Source organism: Oncorhynchus keta, chromosome 30, assembly GCF_023373465.1.
Source record: "Oncorhynchus keta strain PuntledgeMale-10-30-2019 chromosome 30, Oket_V2, whole genome shotgun sequence".
NCBI lineage: Eukaryota > Metazoa > Chordata > Actinopteri > Salmoniformes > Salmonidae > Oncorhynchus > Oncorhynchus keta.
This window is the reverse complement of record NC_068450.1, coordinates 14,596,223-14,620,597: the sequence shown is the minus strand read 5'-3', so window position 1 is coordinate 14,620,597 and position 24,375 is coordinate 14,596,223. Positions and strand designations below refer to the sequence as shown.

Below are 24,375 nucleotides of genomic sequence, written 5' to 3'. Positions count from 1 at the left end.
AAGCCTTTAAAATGGCTGAAAACAAACACGGTATAACTCAGGGTAGTAACATGGTAAGCCTTTAAAATGGCTGAAAACAAACACGGTATAACTCAGGGTAGTAACATGGTAAGCCTTTAAAATGGCTGAAAACAAACACGGTATAACTCAGGGTAGTAACATGGTAAGCCTTTAAAATGGCTGAAAACAAACACGGTATAACTCAGGGTAGTAACATGGTAAGCCTTTAAAATGGCTGAAAACAAACACGGTATAACTCAGGGTAGTAACATGGTAAAATGTAACATGGTAAGCCTTAGTAAAATGGCTGAAAACAAACACGGTATAACTCAGGGTAGTAACATGGTAAGCCTTTAAAATGGCTGAAAACAAACACGGTATAACTCAGGGTAGTAACATGGTAAGCCTTTAAAATGGCTGAAAACAAACACGGTATAACTCAGGGTAGTAACATGGTAAGCCTTTAAAATGGCTGAAAACAAACACGGTATAACTCAGGGTAGTAACATGGTAAGCCTTTAAAATGGCTGAAAACAAACAAAATGGCTGGTATAACTCAGGGTAGTAACATGGTAAGCCTTTAAAATGGCTGAAAACAAACACGGTATAACTCAGGGTAGTAACATGGTAAGCCTTTAAAATGGCTGAAAACAAACACGGTATAACTCAGGGTAGTAACATGGTAAGCCTTTAAAATGGCTGAAAACAAACACGGTATAACTCAGGGTAGTAACATGGTAAGCCTTTAAAATGGCTGAAAACAAACACGGTATAACTCAGGGTAGTAACATGGTAAGCCTTTAAAATGGCTGAAAACAAACACGGTATAACTCAGGGTAGTAACATGGTAAGCCTTTAAAATGGCTGAAAACAAACACGGTATAACTCAGGGTAGTAACATGGTAAGCCTTTAAAATGGCTGAAAACAAACACGGTATAACTCAGGGTAGTAACATGGTAAGCCTTTAAAATGGCTGAAAACAAACACGGTATAACTCAGGGTAGTAAACATGGTAAGCCTTTAAAATGGCTGAAAACAAACACGGTATAACTCAGGGTAGTAACATGGTAAGCCTTTAAAATGGCTGAAAACAAACACGGTATAACTCAGGGTAGTAACATGGTAAGCCTTTAAAATGGCTGAAAACAAACACGGTATAACTCAGGGTAGTAACATGGTAAGCCTTTAAAATGGCTGAAAACAAACACGGTATAACTCAGGGTAGTAACATGGTAAGCCTTTAAAATGGCTGAAAACAAACACGGTATAACTCAGGGTAGTAACATGGTAAGCCTTTAAAATGGCTGAAAACAAACACGGTATAACTCAGGGTAGTAACATGGTAAGCCTTTAAAATGGCTGAAAACAAACACGGTATAACTCAGGGTAGTAACATGGTAAGCCTTTAAAATGGCTGAAAACAAACACGGTATAACTCAGGGTAGTAACATGGTAAGCCTTTAAAATGGCTGAAAACAAACACGGTATAACTCAGGGTAGTAACATGGTAAGCCTTTAAAATGGCTGAAAACAAACACGGTATAACTCAGGGTAGTAACATGGTAAGCCTTTAAAATGGCTGAAAACAAACACGGTATAACTCAGGGTAGTAACATGGTAAGCCTTTAAAATGGCTGAAAACAAACACGGTATAACTCAGGGTAGTAACATGGTAAGCCTTTAAAATGGCTGAAAACAAACACGGTATAACTCAGGGTAGTAACATGGTAAGCCTTTAAAATGGCTGAAAACAAACACGGTATAACTCAGGGTAGTAACACGGTAAGCCTTTAAAATGGCTGAAAACAAACACGGTATAACTCAGGGTAGTAACATGGTAAGCCTTTAAAATGGCTGAAAACAAACACGGTATAACTCAGGGTAGTAACATGGTAAGCCTTTAAAATGGCTGAAAATCACAACTCACAAAATCACAAATCCAACAAAAACAGCCAAGAAACTAAGCACTGTGTCCAGAACAGATCCTAGAATAAACTTTTCTAGCCCATTATTCTGTGTCACAGAGAAACAGAGACAGGGCTATGGGAAAAATGTAGCCTTGTCTTACTGTCAAATGCTAAATGTACACAATCTCACACTAATCTTACACAGACAGCCACATTTTAACTTCAAGCCAGATGTTGTAGGATAAAGACAATAAATGGATACTCACAGAAGACATTTGTAGATCTTTAATCTACTATGTTATTAAGTTCCTGAGAGGTCCTTCTTTAGGCATTAGCTTCCTCTACACAGTCATATGAAAGTGCTTGCAATATTCACTGGGATTATGGTGAATTTAAAAAATCCATTGTTGTGTTCTCAGGAATAATCCAATGGCAGCCCAGGAATCTAATTTAAAGTGGATTAGGGCAGTGTACTAACACTTGACCCTCACAGGCTCACCGCAAAATAGCACCCAAGACACTGATTTTACATCCACCTTTAGAATACAATAATTTCGAATGAGATATACGATAAGACAATGTTGATAATATACTGTAGTACTGCCTTAACATTAGACCACATTGCCACTAGCCAAGGTAAAAGTACTTACTAAGCCCAACACTCAAGGCATTTTTTCCTAGTTCTATGTACAGTTGAAGTCGGAAGTTTACATACACTTAGGTTGGAGTCATGAAAACTCGTTTTTCAACCACTCCACAAATTTCTTGTTAACAAACTATAGTTTTGGCAAGTCGGTTAGTCCTTGTTCGGGCGGCGTGTCGGCGATCGATGTCCCCGGCTTTTTCGCCATCGCCGCTCCATTTTTCATATGTCCATTTGTTTTGTCTTGTCCCATACACACCTGGTTTTCATTCCCTAATCAATCTACATTTAATTAGCCCTCTGTTTCCCATCATGTCTTTGTGTGTAATTGTTTATTGTTATGTGGTTTGTCATGCGCACTACTTTTGTTATTTCCGTGGTTTTGGCACTTTTATTGTGCTGTCAATTTGGAAGCAAATTAAAGTGCGCCTGTTTGCTACACTCTGCTCTCCTGCACCTGACTTCGCCTCCGCTACACACTCTTAACAGAATTACACACCGAACCATAGAGTCAGCAGGAGCAGGTACCCTAGTTAGAGGAGTCGAGAAGCACGCCCAGGAACATTCGTCAATGTTAAATCAACTTGGTGCCATGATGGATCGCACTGTTCAAACCATGGACCGCTGGGAGAGACAGGGAGTCTCTCCAGTGCCTCGACCAGCACAACCTCTACCAGTCCCAGGCCGGAGCCAGTCCCAGTGGGATCCGTCTCTCCCTTCCCAGGGAGTATGATGGAACAGCAGTACAGTGCCAGGGATTCTTGTTACAACTGGACCTCTATCTGGCCACTGTGCACCCAGCTCCCTCAGGAAGGGAGAGAGTGGCTGCCCTCGTCTCCTGCCTCACGGGAAGAGCGCTGGAGTGGGAAAACTCTGTGTGGAGTGAAGGACCACTTCGAGGAGTACACCCGTCGCTTCCGGGCCGTCTTCAACCATTCACTTGAGGGTAGAGCGGCGAGGGAGAGGCTCTTCCATTTGAGGCAGGGGACGAGGAGCACCCAGGAATTCGCCCTGGAATTCCGGACCTTGACCCCCGGAGCAAGCCGGAACGACCACTATCGATGCAGCCTACGAGGGGGCGTCTGACGTGAGCTGGCCAGCAGGGATGCCACCATCTCCTTTGACCAACTGGTGGATTTGTCCATCCGGTTGGATAACCCGCTGGTCACCCGCGGACGTCCAGAGGGGGCTCTGTCGGTTCCATCTTCCAGCACCTCCGCTTCAGGCACAGCTTCAGGCACAGCTGGGAATTTTATCGACAGAGCATTAGCCATTAGGTTAGGAATCCCCATTTTTCCTGAAGTTAGACCCTTCCCAGTACACACTCTGGATAGTCTACCATTAGGGTCCGGGCTAATCAGGGAGGCCACCATCTCCTTGGCCACGGTTAAGCAGGGGGATCATGAGGAGAGAATCAGCCTCTTCCTCAGCCTTCCCTGGTTGGCTCTGCATAACCCCACTATTTCCTGGCAACAGAGGTCTCTCACAGGGTGGTCGCGAGAGTGCTCGCGAGGTGTGTAGGGGTTGCCGTTGGTGCTACCATGGCACCAACACCACGGTGGAAAGTCCAGACCGGGTCTCCACCGTGCACATCCCCCCAGAATATGACGATTTGGCTCTCGCCTTCTATAAAAAGAAGACGACTCAATTACCACCTCATCGATGGGGGGGGGGGATTGTGCAATAAATCTCCTGGCAGACGCTGCGCTTCCCAGGAGTCACGTGTATCCCCTGTCGCAAGTGGAGACAGTGGCTATGAATACATATGTCTCTGAATCCCTGCGTCAGGGGTACATTCGGCCCTCTATTTCACCTGCATCCTCAAGTTTATTTTTTGTGAAGAAGAAGGATGGAGGTTTACACCAGTGTATTGACTATAGAGGTCTCAATCAAATCACGGTGAGGTACAGTTACCCCCTACCTCTTATTGCCACGGCGATTGAGTCAATGCATGGGGCGTGCTTCTTCACAAAACTGAATCTGAGGAGTGCGTATAACCTGGTGCGTATCTGGGAGTGAGACGAGTGGAGGACAGGGCATTATGAGTACCTCGTCATGCCGTACGGGTTGATAAATGCTCCATCAGTTTTCCAATCCTTTGTAGACAAGATTTTCAGGGACCTGCACGGGCAGGGTGTAGTGGTGTATATCGATGACACTCTGATTTACTCCGCTACACGCGCCGAGCATGTGTCCTTGGTGCGCAAGGTACTTGGACAACTGTTGGAGTATGACCTGTATGTCAAGGCTGAGAAATGCCTGTTCTTTCAGCAGGCTGTCTCCTTCCTAGGGTATCGCATTTCCTCATCAGGGGTGGAGATGGAGAGCGACCGCATTGCAGCTATGCGTAATTGGCCGACTCCCACCACGGTAAAGGAGATGCATCGCCTTTTAGGGTTTGCCAATTACTACCGGAGAGATTTATCCGGGGTTTTGGCCAGGTTTCTGCTCCCATTACCTCACTGCTGAAGGGGGGTCCTGTACGGTTGCAGTGGTCGGCTGAGGAGGACAGGGCTTTTGGGCAGCTAAGAGCTCTGTTTACTGCGGCTCCCGTGCTGGACCATCCGGATACCTCTTTGGCATTCATAGTGGAGGTGGATGTGTCCGAGGCTGGGATAGGAGCCGTGCTCTCACAGCGCTCGGGTACGCCACCGAAACTCCGCCCCTGTGCTTTCTTTTTGAAGAAGCAGGAGATATGGAGTGCAGATCCGGGGAAGCTCAGATGAGTGGTAGGAAACTAGATGTGGAGGCTGAGGTTGAAGTGAGCTGGGTTGGAACAGGGTAAACAGGTATGGAGAGGAATCCAATGGAGTGGTGGTGTGGTGAATCCAGAACAGGGTAGCAGGGTGGTGAGATGTGGAACAGGATACTGGTACCAGAGTCAGAGCGGCAGAACTGCAGTGAGAGGATAAACAGCGTTGGGCAGGGTAACAGGATCTTGAATAATCACAAATTGCTAGAATCATAAACTGACTGAGCAGAGATTACGATCTGGCAGAGTGGAAGTGGCAGGACTGAGTATTTGTAGAGGTCTTGATTATGGAACGGGTTGCAGCTGGTGAGGATCCGCTCTGACTCCAGCACACCTGTCTCCAACCACACAATTACAAACAAACAGAAAGGGAGGGGGATAGAGAGAGTGCACTGGAGGAGTGGCTGCAGGTCAAGGAGACACCGGATGTCCACTAGGGTGTGTGGCAGAAGCAGATGTGACACTTCTGACCCACTGGAAATGTGATGAAAGAAATAAAAGCTGAAATAAATCATTCTCTCTACTATTATTCTGACATTTCACATTCTTAAAATAAAGTGGTGATCTTGACTTAGAACAGGGAATTTTTACTCGGATTAAATGTCAGGAATTGTGAAAAACTGAGTTTAAATGTATTTGGCTAAGGTGTACGTAACCTTCTGACTTCAACTATATGTCTCTCATTATTTTTTAAACTCTACGGGATTGGTTGAACTAACTAGAGCTAATGTGATTTGCATGACGCTGTAAGTAAAAAAGAACATTTCCTCAGGACATAGGGGCAGAAAGCTTAAATTCTTGTTAATCTAACTGCAATTTACAGTAGCTATTAGTGAAAAAATGACATGCTATTGTTTGAGGAGAGTGCACAACAACAACAAAAACTTTTATCACAGTAACTGGTTTGATACATTCCCATCTGAAGGTAAAATAAGGTTGTAGTGGCTTCGTCTTTACCATAGCCACTGCCCAAGCCTGAAGCGGGGTTGTTTGGTACGCATACAGTCCACACTCAAGGTTTCCAAACGGCCAAACATTCGATGACATCCAGGGATATGGTGCAACAAAAATGTTTATTCTTCTTATATCTAACAAATAAATGATTCTCCAATCAACTTAAAGCATAGATGACTTTATATGGAAAATACATATTATGACCTGTCTGTATGTCTGTATGGTAAAGACGAAAGGAAGCCACTACAATCAAGTCAAAAAACTATACCGCTCCCGCATCTAGCAAGGACTCCCTCTCCCGAAGGCCCAACTTCCTGCCTTTATCCTAACACACTTAGGATAAATGAACAGGCAAGAGGGGGGGCCAAATGGCTGAGTTACACTAACAACAAATTAATATATCTCAATCAGGTAAATATAAATCTTTTTTTATTTTTTTTATTTTACCTTACCAGGCAAGTCAGTTAAGAACATATTCTTATTTTCAATGACGGCCTGGGAACAGTGGGTTAACTGCCTGTTCAGGGGCAGAACGACAGATTTGTACCTTGTCAGCTCGGGGGTTTGAACTCACAACCTTCCGGTTACTAGTCCAACGCTCTAACCACTAGGCTACGCTGCCGCCCCATCATAAAGGTACGTACATAATATTTCATCATTTACATTAATATTTAATATATTTACACAAATATACATGGAGCTCCATATGTTCGGTCTTTTATACAAATATGTCCAAATCGGCTCTAACAAAGGTACTTCAGTAATCTTGCTCTGATTTGTCATCCTGAGGGTCACAGAGATAAAAAATGTAGCATAGTTTTTAGTCTGATAAAATCCATTTTCATATTCAAATGTAGGAACTGGGTTCTACAGTTTGAACCCCTGCTGTGTCTGCCCAGTGGTAAGCTAATTATCCATCATTATGACATTCCTGTGAGTGTGTAAACTATAAAAATGTATGTTCTCTATAGTTACGTACTTGAAAATGTATCAATTTATCAATTTGGGCACCTTTGGGCAGACTTGATACAACATTTTGAACAGTAATGCTGTGGTTCATTGGATGGTTCATCGGATCAGTCTAAAACTTTGCACATACACTGCTGCCATCTAGTGAACAAAATCTAAATTGCGCCTAGACTCCTAAATTATATTGTCAGAGTCGTGTGTATAGGTGGCAGGGAAGTCAGGCGCAGGAGAGTCAAGCCACGTAACATGCTCCATAACACTAATAAGAATAGAATATAAACAAACATGGGTACGAGGACCCGTCGCGCACCTATACAATAAACACAACACTGACAATATACAATCTCTGACAAAGACATGAGGGGAAACAGAGGGTTAAATACACAACAGGTAATGAATGGGATTGAAAACAGGTGTATGGGAAGACAAGACAAAACCAATGGAAAATGAAAAATGGATCAATGATGGCTAGAAGACCGGTGACGTCGACCGCAGCCCACCGCCCGAGAGGCAACGACTTCGGCAGAAGTCGTGACATATATAATGGCCTTTCTCTTGCATTTCAAAGATGGAGATTATTTTGGGGGGAAAACAAATGTTTTTGTCATTGCATTATCTTTTACCATATTTTACGAAAACTAATTTCACATTTCCACAAACTTCAAAGTGTTTCCTTTCAAATAGTATTGTAGCGACCCGCACAGACAGCTGTGTGTTATGTGTTAGGCTAGGAGGTGGTTGTGTTGTACTGACCAGTACCCGGTGTTCGCGGGGTCCGACCTGTCAATCAACCTGCTATCTGCCAATCACGGGAATGCCTGGAATGTTCTGATGCCGGGCATCCTGGTGGTTGGCGGAGTGGCGTGGAGGGGGGTTGGACAGGGGGGTGGAGCATTGGAAGTTAAGACCAGGTTCAGCCTTTGTTCTCTCTCTCTTACGTCTGGGTTTCACAAGAGAAGGTCACGATTGGCTTGTGGGTTATCTGTCATCTATTTGGCGTGTGCTACGGCCCAAACAGTAGCCTGTGTAAAGTTGGTGTAATAAACCGTCAATTCGTAAACTCAAGCCTCTGTCTGGACAATTGTTCATTTATGATCTAGTCAGGTCATTACAGTATCAAGAACATGCACATGCTTGCTTCAGGTCCTGAGCTACAGGCAGTTAGATTTGGGTATGTATTTTAGGCGAAAATGGAAAAAAAGAGTCCGATCCTTAGTTGTTATTTGGTTAAAAAAAAATAGAATATATATAAGCACCTTTATGAGTAATGTAGAGTTTAGACAGTTTACACCATCATAAAGAGGATTACATTCAAACAATGCAACCGTTTCTATTAAAAGGCTAGAACAACAATACAACCGTTTCTATTAAAAGGCTAGAACAACAATACAACCGTTTCTATTAAAAGGCTAGAACAACAATACAACCGTTTCTATTAAAAGGCTAGAACAACAATACAACCGTTTCTATTAAAAGGCTAGAACAACAATACAACCGTTTCTATTAAAAGGCTAGAACAACAATACAACCGTTTCTATTAAAAGGCTAGAACAACAATACAACCGTTTCTATTAAAAGGCTAGAACAACAGTATAACCGTTTTTATCAGACAGTGTCTGTCTGAAACAATGTAACAGTTTCCAGCTGGGGTCACTGAAGTACAATACACTTCGCCACTGTTTCTCCGCGCATGCGTGGTGCTTCACAGCGACTGTTACAGCTGACGGGATTGTTTTGATTAGCTGGTCGGCAGACCACCCTGGCCTTCAATTAAGATCTAATTTATCAGTCTAAAGACAAAACCATGGGGGACGAACAAGACATAATGTGCAAACTAGAAAACATTATGGAAATACGGTAAAAAATAATCAATAAAGTATATTCTTCTTCAAAGAAACCACATCTGGTAAATGTAGCTGGATGGCTCAGGAAAAGATCAGAGAGAGGAATTGTCTCGCCAGCTGATATTAGCGTCTTGGCTTTGTTATTGGGCGAGGAAGCTAGCTATATGTGTCGACAGAGCCTCGAGCAAGGTTAGCAAGCGGAGGAACTGCAAAAAAAACATGTTACAGAATAGCTTGCTAGCTGTGCATTATATATAATCAATCCAACTGTTTGCATCAACAAAAATCCAGATGCGAAGTGCTTTGCCAGATTAGCGGCTACCTGGCATTTTAGCTAGCAAGCTTTTTGTCATTAGCCAGGTTGTTAATTGGCTAACCATGGTTCATTCTTTTGGAACCAGTTACAAATGTACATATTGTTGAATAGATGTGCCGCTGTATAGCTTCGCGTCAGTAACATCAGTAGAAAAAATATATAGTTACACCAGTTATAACAATGTCATATGGTGCACGTCCATCTTTATGTCGGCTATGCATGCATTCTATTACTTATTCCCATGACAAATAGTATCTCTCCTTATTTCACAGTAAACTAATCGATTGCAACAGAAAACAGGTCTCTTGAAAAATGTGTATCTATCTGAAGAGACTAACCAGGTTAAATAATGTAGAAACAATAGAAGATGCCTTAGGGCAATTGGTTTCTTATTAAGCATGATTGAGTGACAGGAAGTTGACTGACAGAACGTTGTCTTTGTGCCTTCTTCCCTGTAATCAAAATAAGTGCATTAGTAAATAGCCCAGTGGTAGGTTAACGACCTAATGTTGTGTAATTGGTAACTAGTGCATTAGTAAATAGCCCAGTGGTAGGTTAACTACCTAACGTTGTGTAATTGGTAACTAGTGCATTAGTAAATAGCCCAGTGGTAGGTTAACGACCTAATGTTGTGTAATTGGTAACTAGTGCATTAGTAAATAGCCCAGTGGTAGGTTAACGACCTAATGTTGTGTAATTGGTAACTAGTGCATTAGTAAATAGCCCAGTGGTAGGTTAACTACTTAACGTTGTGTAATTGGTAACTAGTGCATTAGTAAATAGCCCAGTGGTAGGTTAACTACCTAACGTTATGTAATTGGTAACTAGTGCATTAGTAAATAGCCCAGTGGTAGGTTAACTACCTAACGTTGTGTAATTGGTAACTAGTGCATTAGTAAATAGCCCAGTGGTAGGTTAACGACCTAATGTTGTGTAATTGGTAACTAGTGCATTAGTAAATAGCCCAGTGGTAGGTTAACTACTTAACGTTGTGTAATTGGTAACTAGTGCATTAGTAAATAGCCCAGTGGTAGGTTAACTACCTAACGTTGTGTAATTGGTAACTAGTGCATTAGTAAATAGCCCAGTGGTAGGTTAACTACCTAACGTTGTGTAATTGGTAACTAGTGCATTAGTAAATAGCCCAGTGGTAGGTTAACTACCTAACGTTGTGTAATTGGTAACTAGTGCATTAGTAAATAGCCCAGTGGTAGGTTAACTACCTAACGTTGTGTAATTGGTAACTAGTGCATTAGTAAATAGCCCAGTGGTAGGTTAACTACCTAACGTTGTGTAATTGGTAACTAGTGCATTAGTAAATAGCCCAGTGGTAGGTTAACTACCTAACGTTGTGTAATTGGTAACTAGTGCATTAGTAAATAGCCCAGTGGTAGGTTAACTACCTAACGTTGTGTAATTGGTAACTAGTGCATTAGTAAATAGCCCAGTGGTAGGTTAACTACCTAACGTTGTGTAATTGGTAACTAGTGCATTGGTAATAACTACTGTGTATTGTTGGTAACTACTGTTTTGCAGTGATAACTAACTAGTAATGCATTGGTAATAACTACTGTTTTACAGTGATAACTAACTAGTAATGCATTGGTAATAACTACTGTGTATTGTTGGTAACTACTGTTTTACAGTGATAACTAACTAGTAATTCATTGGTAATAACTACTGTGTATTGTTGGTAACTACTGTTTTACAGTGATAACTAACTAGTAATGCATTGGTAATAATTACTGTTTTACAGTGATAACTAACTAGTAATGCATTGGTAATAACTACTGTTTTACAGTGATAACTAACTAGTAATGCATTGGTAATAACTACTGTTTTACAGTGATAACTAACTAGTAATGCATTGGTAATAACTACTGTTTTACAGTGATAACTAACTAGTAATGCATTGGTAATAACTACTGTTTCACAGTGATAACTACCTAGTAATGCATTGGTAATAACCACTGTTTTACAGTGATAACTAACTAGAAATGCATTGGTAATAACTACTGTTTTACAGTGATAACTAACTAGTAATGCATTGGTAATAACTACTGTTTTACAGTGATAACTAACTAGTAATGCATTGGTAATAACTACTGTTTTACAGTGATAACTAACTAGTAATGCATTGGTAATAACTACTGTTTTACAGTGATAACTAACTAGTAATGCATTGGTAATAACTACTGTTTTACAGTGATAACTAACTAGTAATGCATTGGTAATAACTACTGTTTTACAGTGATAACTAACTAGTAATGCATTGGTAATAACTACTGTTTTACAGTGATAACTAACTAGTAATGCATTGGTAATAACTACTGTTTTACAGTGATAACTAACTAGTAATGCATTGGTAATAACTACTGTTTTACAGTGATAACTAACTCGTAATGCATTGGTAATAACTACTGTTTTACAGTGATAACTAACTAGTAATGCATTGGTAATAACTACTGTTTTACAGTGATAACTAACTAGTAATGCATTGGTAATAACTACTGTTTTACAGTGACAACTAACTAGTAATGCATTGGTAATAACTACTGTTTTACACTGACAACTAACTAGTAATGCATTGGTAATAACTACTGTTTTACACTGACAACTAACTAGTAATGCATTGGTAATAACTACTGTTTTACACTGACAACTAACTAGTAATGCATTGGTAATAACTACTGTTTTACACTGATAACTAACTAGTAATGCATTGGTAATAACTACTGTTTTACACTGATAACTAACTAGTAATGCATTGGTAATAACTACTGTTTTACACTGATAACTAACTAGTAATGCATTGGTAATAACTACTGTTTTACACTGATAACTAACTAGTAATGCATTGGTAATAACTACTGTTTTACAGTGATAACTAACTAGTAATGCATTGGTAATAACTACTGTTTTACAGTGATAACTAACTAGTAATGCATTGGTAATAACTACTGTTTTACAGTGATAACTAACTAGTAATGCATTGGTAATAACTACTGTTTTACAGTGATAACTAACTAGTAATGCGTTGGTTAAACTGTGTTTTCTGTCATTTCAGGAATAAGACGGTACAGATGCAGAAGATCAAGTCTCGTCTGAAGTCAGAGTTTGAGTCCCTCGAGTCTGAGGAGAAACATCTGAAGGAATACAAACAGGAGATGGACCTCCTAATGCAGGAGAAGATGGCCCATGTAGAGGAGCTACGACTTATACACGCTGATATCAATGTGGTGGGTAAAGAGAGACAGAGAGAGAGAGAGTGTGTGAGAGGAAGAGGCAGAAACCACTATTTTACTATTTGATCTGTTTTTTTTTAATGGAAAACCAGATGTGTTAGGCTTAGTTATAGCGAAACACATCCATTCAGTTCTTAATTTTTAAGTTGATTGCAATAGTGATATACCCTGGGTGAACCAAACATTAAGAACACCTTTCTAATGTTGAGTTGCACCCTGCCACACTTTTGCCCTCAGAACAGCCTTACATTTTCTGGCATGGACTTTAAGTGTGGAAAGCACTCCACAGGGATGCTGGCCCATGTTGGCTCCAATGCTTCCCACAGTTGTGCCAAGTTGGCTGGTTGTCCTCAGGGTGGTGGACTATTCTTGATACACATGGGAAATTGTTGATCGTGAAAAACCCAGCAGCATTGCAGTTCTTGACTACCATACCCCTTTCAAAGGCATTTCAATCTTTTGCCATTAACCCTCTGAATGGCACACATTCACAATCCATGTATCAGTTGTCTCAAGGCTAAAAATCCTTCTTTAACCCGTCTCCTCCCCTTCATCTACACTGACTGAAGTGGATTTAACAAGTGACATCAATAAGGGATCATAGCTTGTAATGTTCATAATGTTTTGTCCACTCAGTGTATTTTGGTCTTTTAGTAGTAAATATAGTTTGTTTTCACCCCTAGTGTTTCAATTCCACCACTGGAATCGTGACGTAGAGGCACCTTGAGAAGGTTCCTATACATCATCTCAAGGGAGGGGTTCGGTATGAAATACACTCCCTTCTAGATGTGCTGGGTGGTACCACCTCGAGGGAGGGGTTCGGTATGAAATACACTCCCTTCTAGATGTGCTGGGTGGTACCACCTCGAGGGAGGGGTTCGGTATGAAATACACTCCCTTCTAGATGTGCTGGGTGGTACCACCTCGAGGGAGGGGTTCGGTATGAAATACACTCCCTTCTAGATGTGCTGGGTGGTACCACCTCGAGGGAGGGGTTCGGTATGAAATACACTCCCTTCTAGATGTGCTGGGTGGTACCACCTCGAGGGAGGGGTTCGGTATGAAATACACTCCCTTCTAGATGTGCTGGGTGGTACCACCTCGAGGGAGGGGTTCGGTATGAAATACACTCCCTTCTAGATGTGCTGGGTGGTACCACCTCCAGGGAGGGGTTCGGTATGAAATACACTCCCTTCTAGATGTGCTGGGTGGTACCACCTCGAGGGAGGGGTTCGGTATGAAATACACTCCCTTCTAGATGTGCTGGGTGGTACCACCTCGAGGGAGGGGTTCGGTATGAAATACACTCCCTTCTAGATGTGCTGGGTGGTACCACCTCGAGGGAGGGGTTCGGTATGAAATACACTCCCTTCTAGATGTGCTGGGTGGTACCACCTCCAGGGAGGGGTTCGGTATGAAATACACTCCCTTCTAGATGTGCTGGGTGGTACCACCTGCAGGGAGGGGTTCGGTATGAAATACACTCCCTTCTAGATGTGCTGGGTGGTACCACCTCGAGGGAGGGGTTCGGTATGAAATACACTCCCTTCTAGATGTGCTGGGTGGTACCACCTCGAGGGAGGGGTTCGGTATGAAATACACTCCCTTCTAGATGTGCTGGGTGGTACCACCTCGAGGGAGGGGTTCGGTATGAAATACACTCCCTTCTAGATGTGCTGGGTGGTACCACCTCGAGGGAGGGGTTCGGTATGAAATACACTCCCTTCTAGATGTGCTGGGTGGTACCACCTCGAGGGAGGGGTTCGGTATGAAATACACTCCCTTCTAGATGTGCTGGGTGGTACCACCTCGAGGGAGGGGTTCGGTATGAAATACACTCCCTTCTAGATGTGCTGGGTGGTACCACCTCCAGGGAGGGGTTCGGTATGAAATACACTCCCTTCTAGATGTGCTGGGTGGTACCACCTCCAGGGAGGGGTTCGGTATGAAATACACTCCCTTCTAGATGTGCTGGGTGGTACCACCTCCAGGGAGGGGTTCAGTATGAAATACACTACCTTCTCGATGTGCTGGGTGGTACCACCTCGAGGGAGGGGTTCAGTATGAAATACACTACCTTCTCGATGTGCTGGGTGGTACCACCTCGAGGGAGGGGTTCGGTATGAAATACACTCCCTTCTCGATGTGCTGGGTGGTACCACCTCCAGGGAGGGGTTCGGTATGAAATACACTCCCTTCTAGATGTGCTGGGTGGTACCACCTCGAGGGAGGGGTTCGGTATGAAATACACTCCCTTCTAGATGTGCTGGGTGGTACCACCTCGAGGGAGGGGTTCAGTATGAAATACACTCCCTTCTCGATGTGCTGGGTGGTACCACCTCGAGGGAGGGGTTCAGTATGAAATACACTCCCTTCTCGATGTGCTGGGTGGTACCACCTCGAGGGAGGGGTTCGGTATGAAATACACTCCCTTCTAGATGTGCTGGGTGGTACCACCTCGAGGGAGGGGTTCAGTATGAAATACACTCCCTTCTCGATGTGCTGGGTGGTACCACCTCGAGGCTTACTATAAAAGCAGGTGACAGTGTGCCTTATTTGGTAATGGTCTTGGTAAGTGGAGTGTGCCAGTATATTTAGCATGATGCTTCCTTGACCAGACTGTTGACGTTACACAACATTCAAAAGGGCAGTAAAGGCACATTTCTGCATTGGAACAAATTCTAGGTTTTTGTTGACCATTTCATACACATCTATGTGCTTTTATGAAGAAGAACAAATCATATACAGAGGCAAGAAGAAAAGTATGTGAACCCTTTGGAATTAGCTGGATTTCTGCATCAATTGGTCATCAAATTTGATCTGATCTTCATTTTAGTCACAACAATAGACAAACATAGAGGGATTAAACTAGTAACACACAAATTAGTGTATTTTTCTTATCTATATTGAATAAATAATTTAAACATTTACAGTGTAGGTTGGAAAAAACATGTGAACCCCGAGGTTAATGACTTCTCCAAAAGATCATTGAAATCAGGAGGCTGCTAACCTGGAGTCCAATCAATGAGTATGAAATACACTCCCTTCTCGATGTGCTGGGTGGTACCACCTCGAGGGAGGGGTTCAGTATGAAATACACTCCCTTCTAGATGTGCTGGGTGGTACCACCTCCAGGGAGGGGTTCGGTATGAAATACACTCCCTTCTAGATGTGCTGGGTGGTACCACCTCCAGGGAGGGGTTCGGTATGAAATACACTCCCTTCTAGATGTGCTGGGTGGTACCACCTCGAGGGAGGGGTTCAGTATGAAATACACTCCCTTCTAGATGTGCTGGGTGGTACCACCTCGAGGGAGGGGTTCGGTATGAAATACACTCCCTTCTCGATGTGCTGGGTGGTACCACCTCGAGGGAGGGGTTCAGTATGAAATACACTCCCTTCTAGATGTGCTGGGTGGTACCACCTCGAGGGAGGGGTTCGGTATGAAATACACTCCCTTCTAGATGTGCTGGGTGGTACCACCTCGAGGGAGGGGTTCGGTATGAAATACACTCCCTTCTAGATGTGCTGGGTGGTACCACCTCGAGGGAGGGGTTCGGTATGAAATACACTCCCTTCTAGATGTGCTGGGTGGTACCACCTCGAGGGAGGGGTTCAGTATGAAATACACTCCCTTCTAGATGTGCTGGGTGGTACCACCTCAAGGGAGGGGTTCGGTATGAAATACACTCCCTTCTAGATGTGCTGGGTGGTACCACCTCCAGGGAGGGGTTCGGTATGAAATACACTCCCTTCTAGATGTGCTGGGTGGTACCACCTCGAGGGAGGGGTTCGGTATGAAATACACTCCCTTCTAGATGTGCTGGGTGGTACCACCTCGAGGGAGGGGTTCGGTATGAAATACACTCCCTTCTAGATGTGCTGGGTGGTACCACCTCGAGGGAGGGGTTCGGTATGAAATACACTCCCTTCTAGATGTGCTGGGTGGTACCACCTCGAGGGAGGGGTTCGGTATGAAATACACTCCCTTCTAGATGTGCTGGGTGGTACCACCTCGAGGGAGGGGTTCGGTATGAAATACACTCCCTTCTAGATGTGCTGGGTGGTACCACCTCGAGGGAGGGGTTCGGTATGAAATACACTCCCTTCTAGATGTGCTGGGTGGTACCACCTCGAGGGAGGTGTTCGGTATGAAATACACTCCCTTCTCGATGTGCTGGGTGGTACCACCTCCAGGGAGGGGTTCGGTATGAAATACACTCCCTTCTAGATGTGCTGGGTGGTACCACCTCGAGGGAGGGGTTCAGTATGAAATACATTCCCTTCTAGATGTGCTGGGTGGTACCACCTCGAGGGAGGGGTTCACAGTATGAAATACACTCCCTTCTCGATGTGCTGGGTGGTACCACCTCGAGGGAGGGATTCAGTATGAAATACACTCCCTTCTAGATGTGCTGGGTGGTACCACCTCGAGGGAGGGGTTCACAGTATGAAATACACTCCCTTCTCGATGTGCTGGGTGGTACCACCTCGAGGGAGGGGTTTCACAGAAGACTGGCTTTGTGCAGATAGCCAACAATTTACGACGTTTGGAATGAGACTAACGTGAGGTAAAGTAAATAATTCATTAATTCGAAGACTAATTGATCAGATAAAATATCTGAAAAGTTATTTTAGGAAATGATAACTTTGTAATCTGAATATTTTTCCTTGGTTCCCCCCACTTCCTAGTTAATTAGTTACGCGATTAATCAGTTGATTGCGTAATAACTAATTACAGAGAATCTTTGATAAAAACTATAAGTCTTCAGTTAATGAGAGTAAAGACACGACAGGAGGAATGGTCCAAAATTCCTCCTGACCGTTGTGCCGGTCTGATCCACAACTACAGAAAACATTTGGTTGAGGTTATTGCTGCCAAACCGGTTATTACATCGAAAGGTCCACATAGTTTTTCCACCCTGTACTTGTACACAGTGTGTTCAATAAAGACATGACAACGTAGAATTATTTGTGTGTTATTAGTTGAAGCAGACTGTGTTTGTCTATTGTTGTGACTTAGATAAAGATCAGATACAATTTTATTACCAATTTATGCAGAAATTCAGGTATTTCCAAAGGGTTCACAAACTTTCTCTTGCCACTGTAGGTTCTGAAAATCATGTTAAATTCATAGCCACAGCCATCGTAACAAGAAATAGATGACAATGGTGGTCAAATCAACTCATTGTATTTTTTCCCAACTGCTACGGCTGATTGGCGTTGCAGTCTGCTAAAACAGGTGGCTCATAGTTCAATGGTTGTGAGCAGTAATCTCACATGGGGCAGATTTTTGTTATTTACAATAGCCATCCCATGCCCACACACTTCCAATTCTGAAAAATGAAAGCCTACCTGTGAGAGGGGTAACCCTGGCAGTAGTTTTAGGATTTTATACACTACTGAAAACCAATTTGTGAGTTAATTTGACCATTGGAAAAGCACTAATGGGTTTGATTGAATTGAGCCTCTAATCTTAATTTTCAAAATGATGCACTTTTCTCCCCAACACCACAATAAATGTGAGTCCACATTCCCAATGGGGAATTCAATTTTACACTGTTAGTGGTACTAGATGTCAGTAACTCTGCACCTCAACACAGTCAGATAACTGTCCAGAGTTGTGTTTGGTAATAGATGTCAGTAACTCTGCACCTCAACACGGACAGATAACTGTCCAGAGTTGTTTGGTAATAGATGTCAGTAACTCTGCACCTCAACACAGTCAGATAACTGTCCAGAGTTGTTTGGTAATAGATGTCAGTAACTCTGCACCTCAACACAGTCAGATAACTGTCCAGAGTTGTGTTTGGTAATAGATGTCAGTAACTCTGCACCTCAACACAGTCAGATAACTGTCCAGAGTTGTGTTTGGTAATAGATGTCAGTAACTCTGCACCTCAACACGGTCAGATAACTGTCCAGAGTTGTGTTTGGTAATAGATGTCAGTAACTCTGCACCTCAACACAGTCAGATAACTGTCCAGAGTTGTGTTTGGTAATAGATGTCAGTAACTCTGCACCTCAACACAGTCAGATAACTGTCCAGAGTTGTGTTTGGTAATAGATGTCAGTAACTCTGCACCTCAACACAGTCAGATAACTGTCCAGAGTTGTGTTTGGTAATAGATGTCAGTAACTCTGCACCTCAACACGGTCAGATAACTGTCCAGAGTTGTGTTTGGTAATAGATGTCAGTAACTCTGCACCTCAACACGGTCAGATAACTATCCAGAGTTGTGTTTGGTAATAGATGTCAGTAACTCTGCACCTCAACACGGACAGATAACTGTCCAGAGTTGTGTTTGGTAATAGATGTCAGTAACTCTGCACCTCAACACTGTCAGATAACTATCCAGAGTTGTGTTTGGTAATAGATGTCAGTAACTCTGCACCTCAACACAGTCAGATAACTGTCCAGAGTTGTGTTTGGTAATAGATGTCAGTAACTCTGCACCTCAACACTGTCAGATAACTGTCCAGAGTTGTGTTTGGTAATAGATGTCAGTAACTCTGCACCTCAACACGGTCAGATAACTGTCCAGAGTTGTGTTTGGTAATAGATGTCAGTAACTCTGCACCTCAACACGGTCAGATAACTGTCCAGAGTTGTGTTTGGTAATAGATGTCAGTAACTCTGCACCTCAACACAGTCAGATAACTATCCAGAGTTGTGTTTGGTAATAGATGTCAGTAACTCTGCACCTCAACAAGGTCAGATAACTGTCCAGAGTTGTGTTTGGTAATAGATGTCAGTAACTCTGCACCTCAACACGGTCAGATAACTGTCCAGAGTTGTGTTTGGTAATAGATGTCAGTAACTCTGCACCTCAACACAGTCAGATAACTGTCCAGAGTTGTGTTTGGTAATAGATGTCAGTAACTCTGCACCTCAACACGGACAGATAACTGTCCAGAGTTGTGTTTGGTAATAGATGTCAGTAACTCTGCACCTCAACACGGTCAGATAACTGTCCAGAGTTGTGTTTGGTAATAGATGTCAGTAACTCTGCACCTCAACACGGACAGATAACTGTCCAGAGTTGTGTTTGGTAATAGATGTCAGTAACTCTGCACCTCAACAAGGTCAGATAACTATCCAGAGTTGTGTTTGGTAATAGATGTCAGTAACTCTGCACCTCAACACGGTCAGATAACTGTCCAGAGTTGTGTTTGGTAATAGATGTCAGTAACTCTGCACCTCAACACAGTCAGATAACTGTCCAGAGTTGTGTTTGGTAATAGATGTCAGTAACTCTGCACCTCAACACGGACAGATAACTGTCCAGAGTTGTGTTTGGTAATAGATGTCAGTAACTCTGCACCTCAACACGGTCAGATAACTGTCCAGAGTTGTGTTTGGTAATAGATGTCAGTAACTCTGCACCTCAACACGGTCAGATAACTGTCCAGAGTTGTGTTTGCTCACAATGCACAACATTTTATTCTCAGATTGCTTCAGTGGACTTCTGGCAATTACACTTTAGTGAGAAAGTGTTGGGGTCAGGTACAACTACATTTACCCAATCCCAAAATTAATATTCATGAACAACTCCCTCACCCACAACTTCTCACCTGAAAGCATTTTTGCAAAATGTGAAGGGATTGGGCAAAGGCTGAAATTGGGTTGAGATTTACAGAAAAATAACAAACTATTTAAGGTTCTTTCTCCTCTCTCTCTCTCCCCTTCTTCTCCTCCCTCCTTCTCCTCTTCTTCCTTCTCTCTCCCATCTCTCTCCTTCTCCTCTTCTTCTTCCTTCTCTCTCCCATTCTCTCCTTCTCCTCTCCCTTATTCTCTCCTTCTCCTCTCCCCTTCCATCTCTCTCCTTCTCCTCTCCCCTTCCATCTCTCTCCTTCTCCTCTTCTTCTTCCTTCTCTCTCCCATTCTCTCCTTCTCCTCTCCCCCATTCTCTCCTTCTCCTCTCCCCTTCCATCTCTCTCCTTCTTCCTTCTCTCTCCCATTCTCTCCTTCTCCTCTCCTCTTCCATCTCTCTCCTTCTCCTCTCCTTCTTCCTTCTCTCTCCCATTCTCTCCTTCTCCTCTCCCCTTCCATCTCTCTCCTTCTCCTCTTCTCCTTCCTTCTCTCTCCCATTCTCTCCTCCTCTCCCCTATTCTCTCCTTCTCCTCTCCCCTTCCATCTCTCTCCTTCTCCTCTTCTTCTTCCTTCTCTCTCCCATTCTCTCCTTCTCCTCTCCCCCATTCTCCCCTTCCATCTCTCTCCTTCTCCTCTACCCTTCCATCTCTCTCCTTCTCCTCTTCTTCTTCCTTCTCTCTCCCATTCTCTCCTTCTCCTCTCCCCTTCCATCTCTCTCCTTCTCCTCTCCTTCTTCCTTCTCTCTCCCATTCTCTCCTTCTTCCTTCTCTCTCCCATTCTCTCCTTCTCCTCTCCCCTTCCATCTCTCTCCTACTCCTCTCCTTCTTCCTTCTCTCTCCCATTCTCTCCTTCTCCTCTCCCCTTCCATCTCTCTCCTTCTCCTCTTCTCCTTCCTTCTCTCTCCCATTCTCTCCTTCTACCTTTTCTCTCCTTCTCCTCTCCCCCATTCTCTCCTTCCTTCTCTCTCCCATTCTCTCCTTCTTCCTTCTCTCTCCCATTCTCTCCTTCTCCTCTCCTCCTCTCCTTCTTCCTTCTCTCTCCCATTCTCTCCTTCTTCCTTCTCTCTCCCATTCTCTCCTTCTCCTCTCCCCTTCCACCTCTCTCCTTCTCCTCCCCAGATGGAGAGCACTATAAAGCAGTCAGAGAACGACCTGAACAAGCTACTGGAGACGACGCGGAGGCTCCATGATGACTACAAACCCCTGAAGGAACATGTAGACGCCCTGAGGATGACCCTGGGCCTTCACAGACTTCCCAACCTCAACGAAGAGGAGGAGAAACTCTCTCTGGAGTCAGTACACTTACTATACACACACACACGGTCGCACAGGCCCTCACACACACATCAACTTGTTCTCTGTGCTATCTTCTATCTGTTGCCATAGTTACTTTGAGAAACAGAAGGCAGAGTGGCAGAAGGAGCCTCATGAGCCCACAATCCCAGAATCCCTTGCAGCAGCGGCTGCTGCGGCCCAACAACTCCAGGTCTCCCGGAAACAAGACGCCCGCCAGACTGCCACTTTCAGACAACAGCCCCCTCCCATGAAGGTACACAATACACACCCTCCCATGAAGGTACACAATACACACCCTCCCATGAAGATACACAATACACACCCTCCCATGAAGGTACACAATACACACCCTCCCATGAAGATACACAATACACACCCTCCCATGAAGGTACACAATACACACCCTCCTATGAAGGTACACAATACACACCCTCCTATGAAGGTCCATAGTACACACCCTCCCATGAAGATACACAATACACACCCTCCCATGAAGGTACACAATACACACCCTCCCATGAAGATACACAATACACACCCTCCCATGAAGATACTCTGCACCTCAACACAGTCAGATAACTGTCCAGAGTTGTGTTTGCCTTGCACAATACACACCCTCCCATGAAGGTACACAATACACACCCTCCCATGAAGGTACACAATACACACCCTCCCATGAAGATACACAATACACACCCTCCCATGAAGGTACACAATACACACCCTCCCATGAAGGTACACAATACACACCCTCCTATGAAGGTCCATAGTACACACCCTCCCATGAAGATACACAATACACACCCTCCCATGAAGGTACACAATACACACCCTCCCATGAAGGTACACAATACACACCCTCCTATGAAGGTCCATAGTACACACCCTCCCATGAAGATACACAATACACACCCTCCCATGAAGGTACACAATACACACCCTCCCATGAAGATACACAATACACACCCTCCCATGAAGATACACAATACACACCCTCCCATGAAGGTACACAATACACACCCTCCCATGAAGATACACAGTACACACCCTCCCATGAAGATACACAATACACACCCTCCCATGAAGGTACACAATACACACCCTCCCATGAAGATACACAATACACACCCTCCCATGAAGGTACACAATACACACCCTCCCATGAAGATACACAATACACACCCTCCCATGAAGGTACACAATACACACCCTCCCATGAAGGTACACAATACACACCCTCCCATGAAGATACACAATACACACCCTCCCATGAAGGTACACAATACACACCCTCCCATGAAGGTACACAATACACACCCTCCCATGAAGATACACAATACACACCCTCCCATGAAGGTACACAATACACACCCTCCCATGAAGATACACAATACACACCCTCCCATGAAGGTACACAATACACACCCTCCCATGAAGGTACACAATACACACCCTCCCATGAAGATACACAATACACACCCTCCCATGAAGGTACACAGTACACACCCTCCTATGAAGGTCCATAGTACACACCCTCCTATGAAGGTCCATAGTACACACCCTCCTATGAAGGTCCACACCCCCTATGAAGGTCCATAGTACCCACCCTCCTATGAAGGTACACACCCTCCTATGAAGGTACACAGTACACACCCTCCTATGAAGGTACACAGTACACACCCTCCTATGAAGGTACACAGTACACACCCTCCTATGAAGGTACACACCCCCCTATGAAGGTACACAGTACACACCTTCCTATGAAGGTCCATAGTACCCACCCTCCTATGAAGGTACACAGTACACACCCTCCTATGAAGGTACACACCCCCTATGAAGGTACACACCCCCCTATGAAGGTACACACCCCCCTATGAAGGTACACACCCTACTATGAAGGTACACACCCTCCTATGAAGGTACACACCCCCCTATGAAGGTACACACCCCCCTATGAAGGTACACACCCTACTATGAAGGTACACACCCTCCTATGTAGGTACACACCCTCCTCCACCCATCTGTACCTACACAATAATGACACTGTACTGACTTGTGTATGGACATAGTAATGACACACTATAACATCTCTGTCCTCTCTCCAGGCCTGTCTGTCATGCCACCAGCAGATCCATCGTAACGCTCCTATCTGTCCACTGTGTAAGGCCAAGAGTCGCTCCCGCAACCCCAAGAAACCCAAGAGGAAGCCTGACGAGTAGACACACACACACCTCATATTGCTACATTTCAGTAAAACACATCTTCATAACCTTCTCCATGCCATGGAACCTGCATTTAGTATTAACTTCATTATCCTAAGTGTTTTTTAATGGTGCTAAAGTGTTGAAATGTAATTGGTTAAGGTTTAATAGACCGTAACCATGTTATATGCAATAATACAAACCATTATACTGTAGCTGTACCCATGTTGTGATTGGTTCAGGCATTATAAATGTAAAACTGACTGAATGTACTTGTTACTCTGTATTTAGTATGTTTACATTGCATGAACACTTTCCCTGGCTGAGCTATAATGACTGTGTTGTAACTGTTTGTGATGATATGAAAGAGGGTTTTATTGTTGCAGCGTATAACCCAGGAAGTTGTTCTAATGTTTACTGAACACATAAGGAAGGGGTGGTCAAGGACTGAGAAAACCATGACGCTTGTTTGCTTTTAACAGTGTTGTAATGTGAAACTTTAAAACAAGAATTCAAAAATAAATGGCTGTTTTGTACTGCAGTTGGAATTGTATTTTCTTCTAGACGAAGGTGAACCTCATTATAATACAGGGTCACACACAGGGCTCTGATCAGAAGTAGTGCACTATATGGGGAATATTTCAGATAGGTCCG

At 43.7% G+C, this 24,375-nt stretch overlaps 2 protein-coding genes and 1 long non-coding RNA gene across 65 annotated transcripts in view; 2 read left to right on the top strand and 1 right to left on the bottom strand.

Moving 5' to 3' along the window:
• LOC118372979 (moesin-like) overlaps positions 1-24,375 on the bottom strand; it is a 40,817-nt gene that overhangs the window by 16,065 nt on the left and 377 nt on the right. The window lies entirely within an intron of this gene.
• LOC118372982 (zinc finger C4H2 domain-containing protein-like) lies at positions 8,916-24,262 on the top strand. Of its 3 annotated transcripts, none has more exons than XM_052487798.1 (5): positions 8,916-9,083; positions 12,454-12,625; positions 21,344-21,516; positions 21,611-21,773; positions 23,626-24,262. In XM_052487798.1, the coding sequence occupies exons 1-5, from the start codon at positions 9,031-9,033 to the stop codon at positions 23,737-23,739; spliced, it is 675 nt and encodes a 224-aa protein (XP_052343758.1). In that variant the 5' UTR covers positions 8,916-9,030; the 3' UTR covers positions 23,740-24,262. The 3 variants fall into 3 exon arrangements, with proteins under 3 accessions (XP_052343758.1, XP_052343757.1, XP_052343759.1); XM_052487797.1 differs by having other exon boundaries at positions 21,611-21,800; XM_052487799.1 differs by lacking the exon at positions 8,916-9,083 and adding an exon at positions 9,099-9,259 and having other exon boundaries at positions 21,611-21,800.
• LOC127913921 (uncharacterized) lies at positions 9,286-10,828 on the top strand. Of its 12 annotated transcripts, none has more exons than XR_008087277.1 (4): positions 9,286-9,880; positions 9,941-10,000; positions 10,241-10,300; positions 10,421-10,828. It is a non-coding gene; the product is annotated as an uncharacterized LOC127913921 (long non-coding RNA). The 12 variants fall into 12 exon arrangements; XR_008087266.1 differs by having other exon boundaries at positions 10,361-10,828; XR_008087275.1 differs by lacking the exon at positions 9,941-10,000.